The 25,520-nt window shown below is 48.3% G+C and overlaps 1 protein-coding gene; it reads right to left on the bottom strand.

Moving 5' to 3' along the window:
- Nucleotides 1–2,442: 2,442 nt before the first annotated feature.
- On the bottom strand, nt 2,443–4,681 carry GSTUM_00011916001 (uncharacterized protein). XM_002842226.2 has 3 exons: nt 4,526–4,681; nt 3,521–4,226; nt 2,443–3,465 (listed from the first exon to the last, which is right to left on the bottom strand). The coding sequence occupies exons 2-3, from the start codon at nt 4,015–4,017 to the stop codon at nt 2,739–2,741; spliced, it is 1,224 nt and encodes a 407-aa protein (XP_002842272.1). The 5' UTR covers nt 4,018–4,226; nt 4,526–4,681; the 3' UTR covers nt 2,443–2,738.
- Nucleotides 4,682–25,520: the final 20,839 nt, after the last annotated feature.

Below are 25,520 nucleotides of genomic sequence, written 5' to 3'. Positions count from 1 at the left end.
TTCGCTAACTCTTCTTCGTAAAGCTCCTTCCTTGGCATAACGATAACGTTGCAATAAAGATAAAGATCGTAAGGGCGTTTTATATTCGTTAAAGTAATAAGTAGGGAAAGTACTTAGAACAAAGCGTGAAGAACCTATCTTCCTCGGCCGCATCGGCCTCCTTATATAGTGTTCTTCCTGTCTTTAATCATGTGACCATGTGCGAAACTAAATCATAACAAACTAATCATATGACCAAAGTGATCACATGCTCAAAACCCATGACCTCATAGCAAGGTCATGTGCGAAACTCATAAATCAATCATAATGCAATAAACAAGTCATATGACTCGACTGAGTCATATGCACGAAACCCATGACATCATAATGAGGTCATGTGTGAAACATAAATCATATGCACAAGGCTTGCCCGTAAGGCATACTCGTAAGGCATACTCGTCAGGCGCATGTCCCATGACTCATACTTGAGCCATGTGCGAAAGCATCACAAATCCCACACATAACTAATCATATAACCCGAATAGGTCATATGCGTGAAACAATAACATACCTGTGACTCATAACCATGTATCACGTGAAAACCCCTTTCCTCGCTAAGCCACATTCGTGACACTTGCACTGCCTGTAGATGTGTCAGCACATCATGAGATTTCCATAAAGGGTATTGACACAGCATTTCTTACCAAAGGATTGAGGAATGAGGAGGGGGAATGTATTATTGATGATGAGAATGATCCTGTAGAACTTGATGAGCATGAAGACGAAGTAGAAATATATTTTGAGTAACTGCCAAGAAAGACTGAGACTGATATTGTACCTTACCTGAAGAATTGTCTTAGTATGATTCACCTTAATTCGACTCCATAGCACATTGTCCGCTTATTCGAGTTTTTACGGTATGGGATCCTTCCCGCCTTCACCGGTTGTACCCTAGGAGATGCTTGCTTGTCAGATATCATATCATACCTAAAAACACACCGCGGATTTTACAAAAAAAAAAAAATCGCGAGCGAGTAGACGTCCCTAGCTATCCTCGATTATGGGGTTCTTGCTGGCTGTACGCCTTATTCGTTGTCGACTCTCGCAATGTTATTCTCTTGATGTGCGTGGGGGGGGTCTTGAGATCTTTTCCGCACAGCAGTTGTATTATCCACCAAGTTACACCTCGCACAGCATAAGATTCCATCTACCAATATTACAAACTCCCACGGTCCCTTCGCCATAGTGTACTGTCTCCAAAAGGGCGAGGGCCTCCCACAGTGCGCTGTTATCCACCCTCCGACTTCCATAGCTACGGATGAGTTAGCGGGACATGTAAGCATACTATATTATTACCCAGTAGGAACCAACCACCGATCCACACAATTACGATACATTTCTCTAATCTCCCAGCTACGACAACTCCGATCACCAGAATTGCAAAGTCCAAGTTTACTTTTTCCCCCTTCCTTCATCTCCAGTTTCTCCTTCTCTACTTGTAATCATGCCCACGGAATATATTATCGCCCCGCCATCATGTAAAACCGCCCCTTTCTCCGTTCTCAGTACATAGTGCATAGGTCACTCCACCGGCTATCGAATGCGCACTCGGTACTGCAACCTATCACACGAGTACCATACCGTACCGTAGAACACCACGGGCGAGCGAGAGAACGAGAGAACGAAATAGCACCTTAGCAGCCTACGATACAACCAATACCGCCACTCCTCCCCTGAAGAAGGGGGTATACGAGTAACGCCCAACAAGCCTTTACACTCCAATTAGTCAGGATTTATTTCCCTCAGCTCACGGTTTCCCTCCACCGCACCAATCCAGAACTAGTAATATTGGGGTGGGGAATGGGGGTGGATGGTAATGCGTGATGAGGTGAATGGAGCTTCTAGCTGCTTGTTGGGGATGATATCGAGTTGGGGGCCAGAGAGGAGGCTATCACGCCTCTCTCACCCTACCGGTTGGTACAGTATCGTGTGGTTTTTGATCGGCGCAGCTGGTGCCTGTAATATTATAGCACCATCGCCAGCTCCTGCGCTGTTCCACGATTAACAGTCCAACATGTTGCTATTCTAGAATGCCGCCTTCTTGTTTATGGAGCGGGAAAGGGTTGGAGACAAGCTTCAGGTAGCACTACCGATTCCAAAACTCTTATGGAGTCAAGAGGTGAAGGAAGGCTGTTTGGCTGAAAGGACCGTGGAAATGTGTTATTGCCATTTTGCTAGATGCATAAATGAATATACCCAACCACGAAAGCTCGAGTGATACTCCATGTCCCTGGAGCAAAAAGTGCAATTACTCGTAGCAAGCCAGTTCCACAATAAAACAGGGGTGGCGAGTTTGTATGGGAGCTCAGATACGCACGGATTCCCCGACGTACCGCCATCCTCGCAAATCCAGTACTCCTTGTCCACTACAAGTATCATATCAAAACAAAGATTGTTTTCGAGCCAAATGTTTTTTAAAAAGTTCCAAAGGCACTGTATATAGTTATATTACAAACCCCGAAACGCACAACTAAAATGTCGTTCGACGACCTTTTTTATATTTTTTCCACTCCTTCCCATGTTTGTAATTTTAATCGACACCTGCCCCCCACCCCACACCAATCAAAAAATAACAAAAAATGACCAAACAAGAAATGAGAAAGTAATAATACAAAAACACGAAGAAATGAGAAAAGATACTAAGATTCGTGCACCCGCTTCCCGGTCTATGAAATTCAAACCGCCAACTCCAATTTGTTCTACTGCGAGACCTCGGCGCCAGCGTGACGACGACGCATGTGATCGTGCGAGAAGCGGATGGATCGCTTCTGGCGCGCGAAAGCTCCATTCTTGCAGGTCATGCCGGGGGCGATCGGGCCCATGTTCTGAAGGCGGCCGGACCCGCACTGAGACCAGGTTCCGTCCGCATTGCAAACGATAGCGCCCTCAACGCAAGCACCACCAGCCTCGGGCTGAGCAGGGGGGGAAGGAGCGGGGGTCTGGGTGGTAGCGGCCGGCTGGGTGCCACTGGGCTGCTTGGGCTGCGTTGGGGGAGCAGGGGTGTAAGTAGGGGTGAAAGAAGGAGCAGAGCCAGTACCGGTACCAGTTGGCTTGGCGACAACGGTGCTGCTCGGGGGTTTGGCGACACTGCTGCTGCTGTTCGGGGGGCTGGCGACACTGCTGCTGCTCGGAGGTTTGGCAACAACGCTGCTGCTCGAGGGGTTGCCGGGGGTTGTTGGTGTTCCAGTGCCGGGCTTCGTATTGTCGCAGGCGACGGGGGTGACCCCCTTTCCGACAACCTCAGGCCCTGGGTTCTTGAATGCGATGGATTCGACGCCCTCCGGGACTGTGCAGCCGTTGCCGGAGTTTGCGCGGAACATTTCCGGGAGGGCTTCGAAGCCCGTGGTGGAAGTCTCCTGGCCAGTGATCTCGACGGTGGCGCACTTCATGTACATTTCCCGGTTGCCGAGCCTGTTGAACCAAGTCCTGTTTTCATTATTAGTCATCTCCTCCACTTGAGTGATAGTGTGAATAGACTCACCAGGCTACTACAGCCTTGCCCTTCGGAAGGTTAGACGGGACCTTGAAGGTAAGGGGATTGACACTATCCAAGGGAAACGCCGCTCCAAGATTTTGTGGATCTCTGTCCTGAGGCCCCAAGTTACCAACTGCCTTGATAGGATGATCTCCCTGCCACGACTGCATGACACGGAACTTGGAATCCTTCGTGGGATTGAGATCGTAGGTGATGGACATCTGACCGGATCCACCACCGTGCACTGCAGTACCCTGGAGCTTGAGCTTCTGTGTACTCCCAGGCTCATATGTTGCCACAACGCCCTCTGGAGCAACGCCATGGCAAGGGAAGTTCGATCCATCGGCTTGTAGAGGATGCTGCTGACTATCACTGGTCTCGACGCTACCACGGATGACTTCAGGAACGAACCACTGCTTTGGCTCGAGCATGACTAAGTGCGCCGAGACAATCTGAGGGAGGAAAACCGACAAGGCGGCGACGGTTGCTGTTGAGAACTTCATTGACAAACGACTTTTGGTTCCTTTGGTTAAAAAAAAAAGAGAAGAAAAAAAAGACTAGCTTCTTTTTGTCGACGACTTTATTGGAAAGAGAATGTGATTTGTCCTGGACTTGCAGGTCTCGCTATCGCTTCGAGTGATATGGAGATAGTTCGTTAAAAGAATGAGTGGATCGATTACAGTCCGACAAACTTTTGTGAATTATCTAAATTCTGGAAACCCAGAGGCGGGTTGAGGGTTAACAACATGTAAAACAAAAGCAAAAGAACAAAAAGGCTTGCTATCCGGGCATCGAGATGAGTGGGGAGGACGGGGTGAAAAGGGCAGGAGGGTGAGGCAGCAATCTTGGTTTTTCTTAGGTTTGTCGGTGGAAAAGGCCTCGGTGATCCACTGTAGAACAAGGGCTCATGATTCACAGACAAAATGGAAAGCAAATAGGGGTGGAGGGGAGGGGGGGACTGGCTGGAAAGCAGACAGTAGGGTGAATATGGGCCACCGAGGGAGGGCTCACCTTAAGTTAAGATATACACCGTAGCCTGGAAGTCCGGTAAGGAATGGAATATGGAATTTATTCACAGAATAGATTCCAAAGGGGGGTTGCCGCTGGCGTGTGTGAAAGGTCAAACCTATCGAAGGTAACAAAGAAGTCGTCAAGGGAACGAAGTGCGTTGGTGAAGGGTGAAGGAGAGGGAGAAAAGACACGATGGCGGGGCGGTCCGGGACATCTTATACACCTCCAGGAGAAAGGAGAGGGAGAGGAGGACAACCCATATCAAGCGGGGTCACAAAATGGCCAGGGGGGACGAGTACTCGAGTACGGTACTTTGGAAAATTTCCTTTCTTTTCCCACCTTTGCTTTTTCCCTCCCTATCCTCTTTTTTTCTTTTTTTCTTTTTTTCTGGTATTCGAGTACGGTACTGTACTCGTACGGGCTTCATCGAATTGGCGGCAAGGGTACCGGTGATTGGTAGTGAACAGCAATTTGTGTCTGGTCTCACTGCAAGGTACTCGAGTGCTCGAGCAGAGGTAGCGGGGGGTTCAGTCATGGAATGATTGTGTGGTGCCTGCAACTCGGGACCCTGTGTGTGCTTGCTGTGATGGCTCAAGCAAACGTACAGTACCTGCATCCCGGCATTTGGGTCAGGTCCAGCAGTAGATCCGCTCATCCTTTCCCATCCAGTAGTTTTTGTGTGACCCAGCCCACAATCAGAGCAATCATCCCTTCCTTTGACGTCTGATAGGCGGTGCCATCCCGCAATTTGCCGGCGCGAAATCTTCCATCCACACACACTCAAGTGCTGGTACCGGTACCGTACTGTACTCGTACTGTACGAGTAATCGTACTTGAGTACCTCGGCCCTGGACAGAGAGAGTGCGAATTCCAGAGCTCGACTAAGCTTCAAGAGGATAAATCCTCACTTGGTCATCCATCCCATCGCTTGCTCACCCTTGACAGATTCCTCCCCCCTGAGTAACACTCCCACCTTCCAATCGCCGTACTCGAAACAGGGGAATTTTCCCATTTGGGACTGTGGCTGTGGGTATGAAGGAAGGGTGGCAATGGACTCGACAAAAATGCCTCTCTCAGCCCTGATCACTTCAGCTCAATACGGTAGCGGTGCTGCTTGTCCAAGTACGAGTACTAGAGTATTCCTCCGTACTCGTACACAAGCCACGCTTTCAGCTTTATTTTTTCTGGGGTTGGGTTTATTTAGGGGGTAGCGTTTCAAAAAGACATTCCCCGCTGGGGCCCTTGCCCTTTTAGGCAAACTTACAATTCTATCCCACTACTGTACTCTTACAGGTCACAACGCTGGCCACTCGGGCTCGAGCACGGTACTCGTAAAGTACTCGTACAGTACAGCTGCTGCTACAGTACCGTGGATTCTAGCGAGGAGGATGTCCGGGGCACAGTGGCGGCTGTAGCTCTGCGCTTGGCAGGCGAATAGATTGCTCGGTCTGACAATCTTCGGGGAGACACTGAGACGGAAGTTCACCCCCTTGACAACGACAACCTTACAATACGGTACAAGTACGAGTACTTGTTGTGCGCATCCCTGGTTGCCGCCGTGGTGCGGTCTGGCATTACCAACTCCCAGGTAAGAAGCGCCATCCGATTGGTGGGCGGGGGTGGTGGTTCAACCAAGCTTTCTTGAATGCCACTTCGGTTCAATACTGCTACCGTATCATGACTGGTTTGGGAGCCGGACAAGAAGTCCAAATTTACACCTACAACATCCGCATGACCTTCTGGGAAGGGAAGTAGCCAACATTGGACAGGCCATCCACTCGACGGTACGGTGCCGTAACGTAGCGGGAATGGATTAGTTAGCGAGGGTGGAAACATGGACGGTGCCGTACAGTACAGTATGAATGAAGCGTCTACTACGGCCCAACCGATGGACCGTCCCAACGAGGGATCAACGAACGAACCCTTTTAGCAGCAGCGGTATTCAAAACCCGCCCATCCACAGGAGCCGCTGTCTGCACCCCCGCAAAAGCGATGGTCTTTGGTGACAAAGGCCAGGGATGGGACAAAACAGATATACGGTAACTCGGCACCGCTGTAATCGATACGATAGTACCATATCCAGACATCTACCGGTAGGCCGTGATATCGCAGCCCAAGCACAGTCCAAGTATAGCATACGGTGCCCACGGTAGCAGCACAAGTTTAGCAACCGGGTATCATACGGTGCTCGTCTCGCACAACGAGCGGTTTTCATGGTACATTACGAGTATCGTATGAGTCGGGTCGGCGCCAGTGCGGGCTTACACACCCCTGCCAAATTGATTTCCCTTGTTTCTTCCGAGTGCGGCAAATTCATCATAAGATGGCAGTCTCCTCCATGCCTAGGCTGGCACTCCCTCTGCTTGAGTAACCCTCAGCCCCAATCCGACACACACGAGAACTCACGCTACGTGTGACCAGGCGCTTACGGAGTACTCGTACTGTACCGGCATTGAACGTAGGCACACAGCGTCCACAAATAGTCTAGCCACAGCCCAGCTTACCGGTACTAGTACCTGCCATGGCTACAACACCATCATCATAACCGTCATCATTATCATATCGTAATACGGTACTCGAGGGCTAAACCCTCGAGTAATGATAATATTTTACCGCACGCATAATGCAAGAACTCGACCGACCACTAAGGCAGAGTAAATAATCTTCCAGGCCAAAAAGTGTATCATAGGATATTGCGGTGCGGTGGGATAAGCCGGGGCAGGAAATCATCTCGACAATGCCCTAGTTATTCGAGTATCCAGCTTAATCTTGGCAAAGTCCTCCACCTACGGTAATTGTTTCACGAGCGGAGACACCCAATATTTCAGTACTACTGTAGGAGTTGTCCGTCTTATCGATAAGTAATGCAAGTTTTGGCCCCAAATTCTGTCGATGTTCCCTGCCGTGATTACAGGGCTGCTGAATCGGGGGTCCTCAAAGGGCAAATCAAGTCCGAGCAGCTACCCTCCCTTGGACGCTTGTTTAATCGTTGATTTGTTCACTCATTCATCCACTCCTCTGGGTCACTACTCCCTGGCGAAGCTAAATTTAATAAGATTTAATGCGACATACTTGTATGTAATCCCTGGTCAAGCAATATTGCCTTCTACCCTTTCCTCCCCTCGGGCTCATCAAAATTCTTAATCCTACAGCGTTGCAGTCCTTCTATGGACCCGTCGCCGTATCACATAAAATTACCGGCACATCATCACCAACCAGAGAAACCAAAGCGATCATTGTCCTGACTAACCTTTGCCGAACGGGTTGCCTTTCCCTTGGAGCACCCGCCCGACAATCCACTCCCTTCGCCACCGTACCGTATGATGCGTGCGCGTTAGCCACCGCTCGAGGAAAGCATGACACAGCCTGGCAGGAATGTAAGGTGTAATGGAAGAATGCATTAACGCGCAATGTATAATGATGGTCCTATTTTCTCGTTCACGAAATGAATGCACTTTGGTCCGAGGGGGTTGTCCGGGGGATGCATACGGTAGTGCCTCTTTTGCGTGGTGGTTGGCTTCTCGCTCCCTCCAGGGGTTTGTAGGGTGGGTGGCATTGCACGATGGGTATGATACGTCGACTTACGTTTGCCCTGTCGCTGCTGTTGGGGAAGGGATGGAAGGGATGATGCGGTTTGGCATGCCGCGATAAATGGGTGTTGCCGATCTGTTCGGTTACTGCTTGGGGGATTGAATCTGCAAGGTGTGATGGTGTGCCCGCCTTGTGGTGGAGAGAGCGAGAAATTGCCTTGGGCGAGTATATCTCTGATCGGCACCGCACAGTCACAAGCACAGTCACAAGCGCAGTCACAAGCATCCGCCGAATACCGCGACGGAGGATCTGAGAAGCGATGGATGGATGGAGGATACCGGTATTGATTCACGCGTGGGAGGTTTATTCCGTTTGGCAATGGCGAGTGCTGGGTTGGGCCTTGGGCAGCGTATTCCTTGGGAGTGGATGGCTGGTGGTGATGCGATGGAAGCGCACGGCATGGGTGAATAAACGGGTAAACGAGAAACGAGCTTCTGCGGTGCCGCGCTCCATTACGGTGAGAGCAACACGGGGAATAGCCCCGTTGTAGCTCGTCTGCACACTATCATACAGCGCAATAGAGTATCATACTGTACCACGGTTCTCCGCTCCTTCCGGACAGAGCGGCAAAAACCAAAATCACGAACGAGTATTCACACCCCGCCCCCTCCCGCCATCGCACCGGAAACTATGTACAGTACTGGTATGAGTAAACTTTACGGTAATGATCCCACAACTGGGGATGAAGCGGCTGAGAAAGTATGATCCCATCACGTGATGCATTGTTCTCCTATGCTGAGGACGGAGCGTTCTGTGCATGCGTGCGGATGGGTGACGCATTCGAGTGATATTTCAAGATGGGGGATAGGAAAGTGGTGCCTTGGGGTGCCTCTTGGGGACGCTCCAGGCTCTCTACTCGCAGACTGGTGCGATGAGTGCACCCTGCAAGGGTCCGAGACGCAGGTTATTAATCAACACTTGTCAATGACCACAGATTCGCAGAAGCGCAATATTCAGACCACATCTAATATTAGCAATGTGACCCTACCCACTGAAGAATACTCAGGCAGCGCCGCCTTAGTCATCACTGTCTCAGACCCCAAGGGGTGTGCTACTCTCACGGGGGTCTGTCTTTACGAAAGGTATGATAATATTATGCAGGTACGGCATGAGCGTCTTACCGACATGGAGGCTTACTTTGGATAAGGTTTGGCCGTCCTTGAGCCATCATACGGTACCCGAGTATGACATGATACTATACCCTGGCGAGGCTTATGCTGCACAGTAGTGCGGATTACCTTACTGACGGTTCTAGTACTGTACGAGTACAGTACAGTACGAGCACAATAATACCCAACGACGATCCATGGTAGGGATAAAATCATGCACAGCAGCACATTGTACTAGTACTGTACAAGTAGAAAATCGGTAGGGTGGTAATCCACCATTCTGGAAAGAGAGAGAATTGTTCATGCATTTTCACTTTTTTGTTATGAATATTATAAACTTTTAATTAAACCTCGAGTTTCATTCGCCTTTTTTTCTTTCTTCTTCTTGCCTTGGTCATTTCCTTCCCTTCCTTCCTTCCTTCCTGTACTTTGTGAGCTGACCTGCTGTAATCTTTGAATGGGTTGGGGGCTAAAGTCACCCTTCACACTTAGCACCGTGCGATGCGATATTGGAAATATATTGTTGCAAAATTTAATGAGCGAGTAAGGCATTTTGCCGCTGGCGGGTTTTTTCTCTCTCTCTATATATTCGTCTTATTCGAGGTGGCGCGGTGATATCCGGTGGAGGGAGAGGCTGCGGAGTACAAGTAGGTAGGTAGTACGAGTACTGGGCAGGAATTCCTAGTCAGTGGGTGGTGGGTGTGTTTGGTCGGAGTGCGCTTGTGCTCGAAAAACTTGATTAGGTGAAGGACTTTTTTTCTTTGGGTGTTTGTGACCGAAGAATGTCCTGGGAAATTAGGAATTTTTTATGTGAAAAAAGTTGGTGGATGTGATAAAAGTTTTTCACGCACAAAGTTCTCTTCTCCTTTCTACGGTTTGCTGTACGGCAGAAGTATGATACCATACCGACGATACCGTCGGGCTCAAGTGTGAATGGCCAGTTACCGATCACGACCACAAGACGTTGCTCTGGATATCCGGGCTGTGGAGTGGTAAATCTTGATCCATCATGTACAGTACTGTATTATATATATAAGCCCCCCCCCCCTCCTGTACCCTATGAGGAACAATATCCACGGTCTTCTCCGAACAATATAAAGTCGAGAGTTATCATAGCTCATACATGCGGTGTGGCCGGACTGAGAGTTGTAGTGATATTTCCAGATGAGGTATCATAGAGTACTGTAGACGGTATCGTATCCTCGCTCTCACGCTGAGTGGTAAAGGGTTATATGTATCGCGATGTGATGATGGGTACTGTAGCTTGCCTGTCACTGCTTGCCGGTACTGTACAGTACTGTGCTGTGCTGTACCTGCATCAAGTAAAGCCCCGGCCGTGGTGCGGTACCTGGTTACCTAAGAATTGGAGAGTTGATCCAGCATGGACTAACTGCCGATGCGCACCTTGATCAACAAGTTAATCCCGGGCTGCTTGTTTGTCCTTCCAACCGACCAATTCGATGAATTCACGGCAAGTTGTGCCTTTACAGTACTTCCCAAGCCAAATACTCGCCTACCTAGGAGGTGCAAGTACAGTACAGTACAGCGCAGTAGACGTGATACCGTACTAGACACTTCCCCTGCCTGCCTGCCTAACCATATAATTGTCTACCGGTAGCGGTTTTGGATCCCCAGTGGCTGACCCCTTCCCCACAATCCCATTGGTCGGAGGCTGCTTTGCCGTATTTCCGTGTTACTCGTACATGGCGGCGGTACAAGTACTCGAGTAACCCTCGACCCGTGCGGTAGACGCTCCCACACGTGTTTGCAAAGAGCTTGATTCGTGGAGCCGGTTTTATTAGATATGTTTGTGGGGTCGGAGTTTGTTGTACTCGTACTGTACGAGTATATAGGATACGCGTGACCAATGGATATTCGTGCCGGGTTGGTTGGTACAGTACAGTACTTGTAGGCTACTCCTCGCGCGATGATGGCAAATCACCCAATCAGACCTTCCTCAACCATTGGAAGACGTCGTGCCCTGCCTTACTATTCGCATAATGCTACAAGCCTCAAATCTTGCGCCTCAGCCAATGGTTATACAGTATGCATCTGGCAACTCGGCTTGGTCGATGGGGCCACCACACATCTCCACAAATTCCGTCAATCAATCAATCAATCGATCAATCGACCGGAACAGGTTACTCACCCTCCAAGATGCCCGGTGGGTACTGTACTTGTATCACGGCAGTGACCGATAAGTCGCCTGCAGGGCGAATGGGATAATGGGATGATGGTGTGTATCCCCTACGGTACAGTACCGGGCTTGAGGGGGTACAATAAAAAGGGAAAGAGGGGGGGCAATGGTGTTTGTCTGACTGTCGAAAGTTCTGTGCTGGTTCTGGATAATCTTGTCTCCTTCTCTAAAGGTTTATAGATGGGAATGTTTAGTCTATTTTTGAGCGGGTACCGTATTTTGTAATCATCCCAAGTAAGCGGATTGACAACATTCCTTTGCCCCTTCATGTAAATAAAAGCCTACAGTCCTTCCTTCGCTGTCGGGGGGGGGGTTTGAACCGGAAATGTTTGTCGCGTGGCCTTATACAGTGTTCGTCCCGCCGCAACTTTTGGGGCTTGCCTTAATGCCCGCGAGTGGGTATTCATATTATAAAGCTTGAACACGCCCCTTCGAAAGGGGGATTACATAATATCGGTTCATCTTGGGGCCATGTTTGGCGCGTACGATTAACTATTTTTATGAGGATTCCTTTTACAAGCTCAAATAAAATAGCACGGTATTTCTGGGAGTGAATGTATTTGGCGGGTACAAGTATCATACAAGTATCGTAACCGGTGTTGCATCAGGGTATCCAACCGGTATTTTCTAACGAGAACCAATCCCATCATCATTCAGATCATTGCGCTGTGAATCCCGTTGCCATCAATATATATATATATATATATATATTTTACCGAGGCACAAGGGTACAAGTATCCTCATGCCGAACATGGACCTCCCGGGAAGCTTACCAATTTACGAGTAATATATAATGCTGTAGCATGTCCTGTCCACATCGCCTGGCGGCCTGATCCATCTTGTGGGGAAAATCTTTCCCCCCGGGCCGTGGCTTGACGTTGCGACACAGTTGCTTTCGTAATAGCATTAATACCTTATTCAGCCACCGTGATTAAATCCGCATCATTTTACTACCGGGGCCGGAAAAAAAAAAACTTGGGAGTGGAGTGGATATTTATGTGGCACCGTGACACGGGCGCTTAATACAAGTACTCGAGTAGGGTAAGTTATCATACTCGCGCATGGCCATACGAGTAAAGGGCGGAGAAGACTTTGTCGTGGCAAGGGAGGGATTCTATTGATCCATCCATAATTTAAACAACTGTGGAAGGAAAGAAACGTGGCTTCGCAAAAAGTCGGGAAAATCAAGACCAGTCGCATTGCTGCTTACAATACTTTTCCTCCGTGAACGGGAAATTGGAGATTCTGGGAGGGATATTATTATACTATACTCGGAGTCTCGAGAGATCCCTATGTGACTGTACTGTACTGTACTCGACACAATTTCGTGGTTCTTGCCTCGCACTGCCCCGGCATCCTCCTCCATTTTGCAATGTAATGTAATCCGAGTTACCTGGTATCCACTCCGGGTCGCTCATATCTACCAGGCCTTGAGTTCTCCACTAATACCGACCGACCGCCAACCATCGTACCATAGCATCTTGCTGGTCTGTTTTTCCGCCCCTTTATGACTATGCGCGAGTACTGTACTGTACAGTAGTGCGCATATCTGATCTGATCTGATCTGGCCGACCTCCGCGCGCCTGGCAACTGGCACTAGCACTGACAGACTACAGCACCCTATTTCCTCCTTACTTCAATTTTCTTTTCTAAAGCTGGGAACGAGAACAAGGCAATCCATCAGGCACCATCGTTTGTGAAACGGTCGAAAAAAAGCTTGGTGAGCCTTTTTTTTTTTATGGTATGATATAATTACTCGAGCGCTGCAAGGATTTCTATGCAACTTCTGGATGTGTGGGCAGGCGTTTATATTTTTGTTATTAATTTCTTCACGACCGGGGATTAGTGTGTTGGGGTCTGTCTGTATGAAACGGGGTTGGTGAGCGGATGAGGACTGGGGGTATTCGTACGGTAGTTTTGCTTGCGTACGTGAGGGGGGGGGGGGTGGTTTCTGAACGAGAGATTTGTCCATGTTTGTGAACTTTCTCTTGTGCGGCGGTATCGTATCCTACTCGAACTCTTCCCTTGTGGCATCACGGGCTGGCACTCGAGGGGTTTTGTCATATAGCATGCGATCTCAAAGTTGAAAGGGCTGCAAGTTATTTTTTTACTCTTTGAGTTTTATTAGACCGTTTCAAGCAAACTTGGCACGCTGCGTGGAAACGGGTAAACTTACCGTCGCTTTTGCCTTGCTAGCCTTTCGCATGAGTTAAGCGCGGTAGTCGAAAGGTCCCCCCCCTTCCTGAAACACAGGTGACCATTCACTATATATGACTTGGCACCCAAGATGCATCACACTCCATCACTCGCTCACGATGGAATTCGTGCGGTGGGGAGTTTTTTTTTTTTTTTGATACATAGCGGACGACGGGATATGGTACGGTGACTTACCGCGAACTTGTCTGAAGCCGTTGGTAGGGTTGGTAGGAAAAAACGATTTTAGAGCTCGACAGGGGAGGGGAAAAACCCTGTTTAGGGATTTTGGCTCCAGCGGCTGACCAGTGCCTTGCGGATGGGTGTATCGTGCACCCGCCTGTTCTCTTGCTCTTGCGCGCACTTATGCACACCGCAGTCCTCTCGCGCTGCGTACCAGAATCTCGTATCCACAAGTTGGGCGTTCAGAATACTGGTATCATACACTATTACTCGGCCCCGAAATGCAGTGGGAGCTATCGGCGTCCGGTATTGTGGTCTGACTTGCGGCGGCATTTACGACACTGCACGGGTGGTGTTCGGATACTGCTGTGGGTTGGGGTCCCGGCTGTACTATATAAATGTATATCTTGTGATTAATGGTGGCGTATCAAATAGTAACTGTGTTGACTTTCTGTCTTGGGGCTTCACTCGACTTTCTGTGCATAGCGCTTTACCGGTGCACCTGGGGCATTCGGAATGATAGGATCATAAAGTTAACTTTTGGAGCAAGTCATTGTCATGATTTCCTACTCTGGGGCACCACTTTTGAGCATCCGGTGCGAGAAGGAAGTTCAGCGCTCTCCAAGTAGTGGAGCTTGACAAAACCTGCGGGGGAGGGGGGGTTAGCATGAGTTAACTGTGATGATCAAGGAAAGATGGAAAGAGCTAAGAGCTATGATGTGCTTGGTCTTGATGGTTGGAGAATTTTATCTTACGATGGGGTGAGTAGCTTAGGTGTAAGCGGAGGTGGACGTGAGGGAGAAGAGTGGGGAAAGGTAGAGAAATGGACAAAACTCTGGGAATCAAGCAGCATGAACTCCCCTTTTTTGATTCCTGCGGTGCACTAGCTCTCATGGGTATAGTATGTATGTCTATTTCTAATTTATTCTAATGTATATGCGGCTACAATCCGCCCCTCTTATGATACAACATGGTTGGTACAGTATCTAAGCAATGTGATAATGAAGGTATATGTAAGGTCAATCATTGATGAGCTGGGAATAACTTAGCCCGGAACGCATGAGAGGAAAAAGATAAACAAAAGCGTGCATGTATAGAGGGGAGGCGGTGTAGGGTGGACGACCAATGGACACAGAATTGGAGAAAAAAACCGGACCGGATGACAACAAGGAAGGTGAAGAGGGACAAGGCAATTTAAAAGAGCCAACGAGACACACTCCGAGGGTACCACACAGAGGGGTAGCACCTGCGGCCGCTCACAGAACCACATACGAAGGATTCTCTGTAGCATCCTGTGGTTTTATTTTGTCACGTATGATCCTCTGGTGGAAGGGCGCGTCAAGTAGAGGAAGGGAAGAAGTATCGGGGGTTATTCATAGAAATCAAAGCATGCGGGTCCCATTGGATGAGGGTTCGGATAGTGCACGGGGTTTAGGGGGATTGTTGTGTATCGGTAGATCAAGTCACTCCGTCTCCGAAGCAGCCTTGCGATTCCCATATTCCCATTCCTGACAGCCCACAAGAGTGGTGTTCGGCCATCTAGGGTATTAGCTGTGTTTGGGTTGGCGTCGTCACGTTCCAGCAGTATCCTCACGATCCCCTCGTGCCCTTCTCTGGCAGCCCGGGCGAGTGCTGTATAACCATGAGAATCAGTTGCTTGCGCATCCCATTTGTTCGTTTCCAATAAAGCAACCGTTAATCCCTCACATCCAAGAAATGCTGCACCGTGAAGCCCTGTAAATTCTCTGGGGGTGTCTTCGCGGTCAAATGGCAACTCCCAGAAGTTCATCCGGTCCAATAACAGCAGCTTCGAAGATATGTGCTTATCATATCCATCGAGTAACTTCAACGCAAGATTTTTCACACTTTCGCTCGTTTCCCGTCTCGCATGTTCACCCCAGCGACAAGAAGCATAGTGTACAAAAGGGATGGTTGATGGAGCCCAACGAAGAGTAGGCGAAATGTCCCTGACTTGGCGAAAGTTGAGGTAGGTTAGGCAGACCTCCGCAATAATCGAGTGGGCCTGAGGGAACGAGTTAGGATTGTGGGAGAGGTACTCATGAAGAGTGTAGTGAACAAGGCGGATAGTACATGAGGACTTCTCGACAGTGACGAGTCCCAGAGAGGATGCTAGAAGCGTTTCTATGGCAGGAATATTCCGAATATTCAAGTCGATAGATCCTTTTTCCACTCCCAGGGCGTGGCATAACTCTTCGGCACGTAATGGCCGCTCCGCATGCGATACCCACATTAGAAAATCCATCCCGAGTTTCGATCTGCTTCTTTGCTGCGCCTTCACTCGTGATAAGGTTGCAGTGTACGCATCACCCAGACCCTCCCCTTTTGTCATCTCGTCCAACTTTTTCCTTCTTTGATGGAGGGTAATCTCTCCCAGGATTGCATCAATGTTTAGAGAAGCGAGAAGGAAACTAGATACCATCGTTAGTGAACAATAGTTCTCACTTATATTGGGAATATGCTTGATATTCTTGCTTACATTTCCGAGATCTTCTCTGGAATAATTCTCATAATATCGGCGCGCAATTCGTCGTCCATTGCATTGGAGTTAGTGTCACTATCTAGCCTCATCTCCAGATAACTCTTAATATCATTTTGGGTAGGGCGAATAGGTATTCTAACCGCCTTGCTAAAATATTTCATGATTTCGTTATTGATATGGGACCTCCTGGTGAGGAATATTCGCGTGTTTGGTGACACCCGGACGATTTCTTGCAGTGGCTCCAGGAGTTCCCGTCGGTTCTTGGGGGTGGATTCGTCTAATGCGTCGATGCATATAAATACCCGATGTAATGGTCTAATGGTCTTAAGAATTTCTATTAGATCAGGAAGTAGGAGGCATCGACCACCGAACTCTTTTTTGGCACTTAGAAACTCCTCGCGTATATTCTCCGGGATTTCCCCTCTGGTGACAAGTTGCTTGAGGATGGCGCCCAACATATTTGCACCGGACTGTTCCTGTTGGGCGAGGAAATCGCAGTATAATCCCACGACCGCAATGTCTTTCCCCCTAGCCTCATCACACAGGCTATCAACCACAAGGGAGCTATTATTTACCGTGGTCAGCGCTGTCTGCATTATCTTTTTCTAGACAAGAGGCCTTCCTACTTAAGATAAGTTTTCCCCACTCCTGGATTCCCATAACAGAACAACAACTTGTTCAACACAACCATTTTCCGTATCGCTCCATTTCTTGAACTCGTTGTTTTCTAGTACCCAGTTTCCAACGCCCTTGAATCGCTCAGTTCGCACACCTTGGTGCCGTCGTAGTGGTTCGAGTGGTGATAACCACTGCAAAATTTGTTGTCCCTCGGCGCCTATTTCTGTGCTGAAGTTGACAATGTTGAACGAGTTGATGTTACCGGTGACTAGTTGGTGTCCTGACGACATCTGCGCTATAGTCTATTTTCTGAGTTCGGCTTTTTTGTGAGAGAAAGGGTGGGCTTGTGTGAAATAAGAAGCTTCTTTCAGAGTTCGAAGGAATGCTGAAGACCTGAAGAGAGGGGCGGGTAATTTGTCAGGCTCTCGGGTCTCACACGCTCGATATGCGTTGGTCAAATCATTAGCCTCGATTGCTGTTGCTCCAAAGTACGGTACAGGTAGACTAAACCTTGCTGGCCTGCTGAACGGATTTGGCTTGAGTAAAAACTGGCATTGAGATCTTCAGCTAAAAATGCCACTTATCCGCCTTGTGCCCGTCATTTGCGGTTTCTGGTCCTGTGGAGCACGGTGCTCGAGTATCTTGTTCACGATACTGCGCCTCAGGTGGAGGTGGGTGCTGCACCACCCCACCAGTTAAGAGGTATTTATTTATCAGCCGCAGTGATTTAATTAACTTCTCCATGCCACAAAAAACGCTTGGAGAACCTGGTGGTTAGGAAGACGAGTCTTTACAACGCATTGCTCTAAGGGCTTAACACTTCACCGAACTTAAAGTACGCAGTGTTCTCGAGTTTACTGGTTATTTTGTTTGCTTGCTCTGAACCCACCGCCAGGAGGATTCAGAATTCACTCTCGTGACTGCTCGAATCGGCGTGAAAGGTTATCCGGCACCATTCCACCATAGCTCTGTTTAATCCGATTGGTGGCAGCTCTTACTTTGCCCTTTTTCGTTTATTAGCTCACATATTCCTACTCGAAGACCAGACTCGAATTGACACCTTGAGCCCATGGGAACTGGAGTTTTTGGGCTCACCATTCCATAATTAATACAAAATTTTACCTGAAAGATTTTCATTACTCTATTCTTGATCTGTCTTTTGTTCTATTATGATCGTAGCACCGCTGAGGGGTTTGTGAGGGACGGGGGAGGGGGGATTTTCCTTGGGGAATTGGTTAATGCTGGCGCGTTGTGTTCAGCTGCAGCACTTCTCTCCCCCTACAGCAGAGTATTATATGGCGCAGTATACTAGAGAGTGGGATGTAGTGCACCACTGATATGGATTTTTTTTGTCGTGATACATAACTAATGATAAGAGGAAAGCGCAGATCCCATTTTTATCTCTTGAATTATGTTCTAGCCCGTGTTGACGTTAACCCTCTTACCCCGTATCTTTTTTGACAAGATCCACCTTTTAATTTCATTGGCAATCCGATTGTGGCGCTGAGAGGCGCTGTACAATATAGTGACTTAGGTTTTGTATTTGGGAGGCTTCTGTTAAAGAGCCCAAAACGATAAGAGATTTTTGGTTCATATAGACAACGAGTCTAACCTCGTCCGAGGTGCCGAATACACTGCTGTTCCGAATTGAAATATTACATATACAAAGAAAACCAATTATTGGAATATGACCCTGTTTTAGGACTGTTATAGTAGGGGATTTGGAGTTTTGTGAAGTTGCATGGATCCACAGCATGACTTTGTACTTGAGATACTGGAATATGGAGGTCCATATTCACGTGTGACCAGCTACTGTTGGTTAAGCATCGGCATAAACTAGCAGATACTTCCCGCCGTGACTTAACGCCTCCGGGATAATTCGCTCAACGAATGAATAGGAACTTCAGTTTTCTATAACAACCCCACCCCCCCCGTACCACTCATAACATACAAATATCAGGACTTATCCCCCCCATATAACTTGACGCCCAAGATACATCACCCCCTGCCACTCGCTCGTAGTAGGACTTGAACGGTAAGTTTACAATGGGGGAATTTCCGTAAACTCGGCTGAAACCGTTGGTCGGGTCGGTACGTGAAAAACACTTTAGCTCAAATTGGGGATGTGAGAGGGGGGGAGGGAAAGCCCAGTTTGAGTTTCTGCGGAGGTATATTGTATATTTTACTAGCAAGGGGGGTTTGGCTAGTGTGGGCAGAACCATGGAATTGGGTATGATGACTACCTAATTGAGTATGATGACTACCCTATTCATTCCTTGACCCCTGCTAGCGGAACACCAGTCCTTAGTAAAAACTACAATACTTAGGGGCTATACCTCCGTAGCTGAGCAATTGACCTACACTATTGAGGGCGAGTGCGTTGTATTGTGGGTCCACTTGGATCTTGCTTTGAACATCCTCTCGCGCACACTCCTTATGCTTCCGAAGCCTCGCTTTCAACTCTCTTGTACGTATCCGCTTCCTGTAATTATAATTTGTTATAAGTTATATGTATAACGTTGATAGAAATCCAGGTTGAATGCGGAACTTAGGTCATTAATCATGATATCTGACGTGAGTACTGACATTGCAAAATCCTCAAAAGACTAGTGTAAATTATTCATAAGGCTCCAGGCATGCTTATTCTCTCTCTCAACTTTTAGAAGATCCTGCCGTAGTGCATGCCAAGATATCCGAAGTACAGGAAGAGCAAAAAAAAAAAGAAAAACTGAAAATTTAAAACGAGGGAATAATCTGGAAGCAAGTGTGGTCAGCCTATATTCATATGCATATGGGTAAAACTTGTAAGAAATATGGAAAGGGAATTGTGTATTAAGATTTGATACATACTCTACCACCGATTGAATTATTTATCAATACAAAATCTCTCTCTACTGTAGTCCCTCGAAGACAAAAGTGGCGAAGGCAGAAAGCTCGTTGGATGATAGTACGATATCAGCAGCATGCATGTGGTGTGAGTCAAAAATTGTTAGGTAGGGTATGACCATATCGGTGCCTGCAGGCGTTACAGTTCCATCGTGCTCAACATCGAAAAACTGCGTCAGGGTTGGTATAACTCCAAGCCAACTTCTGGTAACGGGACGGTTCATACCCGCACGCATCTCCCAACACTCAAATCTCATCGAATTAGGATTGGTCGCAATCTTTATGATTATCGCCATCCTGGTTTGGCGGTCGGAGTGCTCCAGCCACCATGCCGCATCTTCCCGCAGTTCACGTGGGCTTTCTGAATATCCAACCTCAATAATTACCGATGGCCAAGAGTGCCTTGCCGTCCGTGTTGCGGGTCGCAAACCTTGATCCCCTTGCTTGCTGCGAACGTTGGGAACATCAAATTGAGTAGCACCCACACTTCTAACTGAGCGCATAGTATGTCCCCGTAGCTCTGCCACTTTCGTAAGAAGAGTATAATAGAAGTCGCTGCCGGTGTGTTCATGCTCCGGCCCTGGCATCACCCGGATTATCAGAGCTTCTAACGAATTCTCGTATGTAAACCTTGTACTGGCACGAATCCCTAGTTCTACCAGCATCTTATCGACTACTTGTACCTCCGCTTGTGCCACATTTTGAACCAGCATGTAACAGCCCACTGCGGAACCTGTCGCTGAGTGTAGGCAATCTTGAATTCTTTGGTTAATGTGGGAGGCAAGGCTATCGGCATTAACAAACAAGATCCTGTCCTTGGCGGGGATCAATTGAGATAGTCGGGTAAAAGGAGTGGTGTAGGGAATATCTTCGCTAGCCGCCTGCTGCTCCTGAGAAACTGCCGCAATCGGTAATGGGGTGGTGGGTAAGGTCGATGTGGATGCACTTTCCTCATCCTTTGGCTGACTTTGCCTTTGGCTCGCTGGAGTTGGGGATCTACTAAAAGAGGCGAAACGTGGCTCGGAAGTATATCTGACGTCACCAAAAATGTATGCCATTGAGAAGATGGGGAAGTGTACGATGAAGCGTGCTGTAGAGGATAAAATTTCAGGATGGATGGTGGTGAGAGGGATAGAGTCGTGTAGTGTATTTTCCGCAGTCTCCGCAGAGTGGTATGATGCGGTTGTAGGAGATGGTTTGATGGTTGAGCCCGGTGCCCCAACACTTAACTGGACGAGCCGGGTCAGGGTCAGGGTTAATACTAGTTGGGGCGGTGGTGGCATAGGCTTTGGCAGCGTTGACAAATAGTCGAATCTCTTCCGATGTAGGGAATGTACGAGTACTACTCTATTCCGAGTTGAAACCTCAAATTACATACACAGGGCACAGTATTTTACTGTAGGCTAAGCATCGGCAGAACTAGCGGACATATCCCGGTGAAACCTGATACCTTGGAGATGCTCCATCAAACAGATGAACAGAAACTTCGGTTCACTATCTCCACCCGATTTCGATTACGCTCTAAAGTATGCAAATCAAACCTCACCCCCCCAAATCACTTGACGTCCAGGACACACTAGGGCCCGTCATTCTCCTGTGATAGGGTTCGAAAGGTAAATTCCTATAGCATACGGTACAGTACGGTAACTTACCGTAATCATACCAAATGCCATCAGCGAGGCAAGTGCAAGTGGACACCTTAGATCTCAATGGAAATGTAAGAGAGGGGAGAGTTTACACATGGTGTACGGAGGGGGGAATGGAAACTCAGTTCGGGTTTTTGGATACACGATTAGCCCGGTACTGCGGATAAGGGGATTGTGGGCCGAACCTGACTATTCCCCGGTAGAACCTGCTAGCTCACGATCTTTATATAAGTTACTACAAAACTTCCATCTTCAGATCCTTTGTCAAATTATCCCCCGATATCCGCAGGCCGGTTATCTAAAATCCACTTGTTATAAGGAAACTTGATAACTTTTAGTTGTAGGGCTTTGGCTTTGCGGACCTTGTTGTGCACAAGTCTTTACAGGTGCGGGTACCGTTGATATATTAGTGCCATAAACCGACTTTTGGTGCGAGTTATTAAGCTAGAGTCCCACTCTTGAGATGCCCCTTCCTTAAAGATTTCCGATACATATAGGAGCTACCCTATAGTTTTTCTGAGTAGCGGAGTTTTACAAAACCCCCGAGGAAGGGTGAGCGGGGGGGGGCAGAGTTCGGGGCGAGGGCGCTGTGTGTTAACTGCGACTTCCAAAGAAATGCGGTGGGAGAAAAAGACTATGGTGCGCTGGGTGTTGACAGGTTTATTTTAAAGTGCGGAAATGAGCGAGTGGCGAAGAATAGGTGGAAGGGAAGGGGTGAGAGAAGAGTAGACCGGGCTATGAATCAAGTACGATAAATGAATCTTAGTTGGTTCCTGTGGCGGGCTCACCCACAGGTGCACAGTATACGCGGCCATATCTAATTTATTCCTATATTCTGTGGAGCTTCCATCCACCCCTCCTGTTGAAATAGGCGTCGCAGGAACCAGATTTTGATAAGGTGATGATTGATTGTTGAGAATTTGCAAAAGGTACAGTCGGGAAAGGAGAAAAAAACGCGGGTATAAAAATGGGGTAGAGGAGTGATGATGAATCCTCATACCCAATGTATCATACTTCCAAGTCCACACACTTCCGATCCAATGTTTTCTAGCACTTCTAACACAGATAATGCCAATACAACACGGTTGTTGCTAAACTTGTGCAATAATACAAATATACACAAAGTAAACGATAAATAGAGATGGAATAACTTAACCTAATGGGCATGGGGAAATAGAAGGAATATCAAAGGGTGTAAAGTTATATATGGAGAGAAGGGAGTAAATAGAAGCATCAATGAATCATGGATATATACAAAATTAGTGAAAGAAAGCCTGAACAATATAGCGAGAGAGGATATAAAAGCGGATAGGGAACCAACGGGATATCGGGATATTCCTGGTGAATGATCCGAGGGTTTGATATGGTGGTAACTTGTCAAGCTACATATAAAGTATCGTCTGTGGCGGCTGTAGGATTTCGTTTGGTCAAGTTTGCTGCCATGCGAGGACGGCAAATATGGGAAATGGAGGGAGATGTGCGGAGTTTTATCCCTGGATATCAAGACAAACGGGTCCTTTTGGAAGGGGGTTTAGATGGCGGGGCCGGCTCGTCGGAGAGCCTAGTTAATTGAACACCAGGAACATATTTGGGAATCAAATCCGTCCGTTCCTGCAGTAGTTTGGCAATCCTCTCATATCCATCCCCCGTGGCCCATGCGAGTAATGTTAGGCTACATCGCATATCAGGTGTATTGGGACTGACGTCGTTCCGCTCCAACAGTATCCTTACGATACCATCATGCCCATTTCTGACAGCCCACGAGAGCGGTGTTCGGCCAAATTGGGTATCACCAATGTTGGGATTGACGTCGTTCCGTTCCAGAAGTATCCTCACCACCCCCTCATGCCCATTCACGGCAGCCCACAAGAGCGGTGTTCGGCCGTGTCTGGTGTCGACTGTGTCGGGATTGACGTCGTTCCGTTCCAACAGTATTCTCATTATCCCCTCACACTCCTTCTTGGCAGCCCACGAGAGCGGAGTTCAGCCATATATTTTGTCAGCTGTGTTGGGATTGACGTCGCTTCGTTTTAGCAGTATCTTCACTACCTCCTCACGCCCATACTTAGCAGACCACAAGAGCGGTGTTCGGTGACGCCAAGTGTCAGGTGTGTTGGAATTAGTATCGTTCTGTTCCAGCAGTATCCTTACGACTCCTTCGTGCCCCTTTTCGGCAGCCCACGAGAGCGGTGTTCGACCATCTTTGGTATCGGCTGTGTTAGGATTGATATCGTTTTGTTCCAGCAGTATTCTCACGACCTCCTCGTGCCCAGACTTGGCAGCCCGTGGGAGAGGCGTTTGGCCATGTTCAGTGTCCGCCATGTTAGGGTTTGGGTAGCCCCGTTACAGCAATATCTCACGACCCCCTCATGTCCATTCCTGGCTGCCCAAAACAGAGGTGTACGGCCATATTTGGTGTCAGCTGTGTCGGGATTAACGTTGCTCCGCTCCAACAGTATCCTCACGATTCCCTCGTGCCTATTCCTGGCAGCCCAGGAGATTGCTGTATGACCCTCGAAGTCAGTTGCTAGCACATCCCATTTATTCATCTCCAATAAAGCAATTGCTATTTCCTCGCATCCAAGGAATGCTGCACCGTGAAGCCCTGTAAATCCTCTAGGGGTGTCTTCCCAGTCGAATGGCAGCTCCCAGAAGTTCACCCGATCCAATAACAGCAGCTTCGAAGATATGTGCTTATCATATCCATCGAGTAGTTTCAGGGCAAGATTCTTCACACTTTCGGTCGTTTCCATTCTCGCATGTTCACCACAGTGACATGAAGCATAGTCGGCAAAAGGGATGGTTGGTGGAGCCGAACGAAGGGTAGGAGAAATGCCCCTGACTTGACGAAAGTTGAGGTAGGTCAAGCAGACCTCCGCAATGCTCGAGTGTGGCTTAAGGAATAAGTTGGGGTTATGTGAGAGATACTCTTGTAGAGTGTAGTGAACAAGGTGGACAGTACATGGGGACTTCTCGACCGTGACAAGCCCCATAGAGCATTCTAGCAGCGTTTCAATTGCAGGAGTATTCCGAAGAATCAAGTTGACAGATCCTTCTTCCACTCCTAGGGCGTGGCACAATTCTTCGACGCAATGGCCGCTCCGCATGCGACACCCACATTAGAACATCCATGTCCAGTTTTGATCTACTTCTTTGTTGCGACTTTATTCGTGATAAAGTTGCGGCGTAAGCATCCCCTAGACCCTTCCCTTTGGTCATCTCTTCCAACTTTTTCCTTCTCTGATGGAGCGTAATCTCGCCTAAGATTGCATCAATGTTTAGAGAAACGAGCAGGAAACTAGACACCATGGTCACAGTGAATAATCGTTCACACTTATCTCGGGGGTGGGCTTGGTATTGCCCACATTTCTGGGATCTTCTCGGGAATAATTCTCATAATATCGGCCCTCAATTCGCCATCCATTGCATTAGGGTCAGTGTCGCCTTCCAGCCTCATCTCTAGATAACTCGTGATATCGTTTTGGGTAGGGATAATAGGTATCCTGATTGCCTCGACAAAACATTTCACGATTTCTTCGTCGATATGGGGCCTCCCGGTAAGAAATATTCGCGTGTTTGGCGACACCCGGACGATTTCTCGCAGTGGTTCAAGGAGCTCTCGTCAACGCTTTGGACTGGATTCGTCTAAAGCGTCGATGCATATAAATACCCGCCGTAATGATGCGATTGTCTTCCTCAGAATTTCTACCAGATCGGCAGGTAGGAGGCCTCGACCGCCAAACTCTTTTTTCGCCTTCTGAAAAGCCTCGCGTACATGCCCTGGGATTTCCCCTCTACTAACGAGCTGCTTGAGGACGGCACCCAACATGTTTGCACTGGACTGTTCCTGCTGGGCGAGGAAATCGCAGTAGAGTCCCACGACCGCAACGTCCTCTCCCCCAGCCCGATCACATAGGTTATCAATCACAAGGGAGCTGTTATTTGCCGACGGTCAGCGACATCCGCAGTACCTTTTTCGGCCTTCCTACCTCAAATAGGTTTTGCCCACTCCGGGATTCCCGTAACATAACAACACTTGCCCAACACTACCATCTTCCGCATCGCTCCATTT

The sequence above is a fragment of the Tuber melanosporum genome, assembly GCF_000151645.1.
Source record: "Tuber melanosporum whole genome shotgun sequence assembly, scaffold_92, strain Mel28".
Taxonomy (NCBI): domain Eukaryota; kingdom Fungi; phylum Ascomycota; class Pezizomycetes; order Pezizales; family Tuberaceae; genus Tuber; species Tuber melanosporum.
Note: the sequence above shows the minus strand (reverse complement) of the source record. Positions and strands in the feature narration are given on the sequence as shown.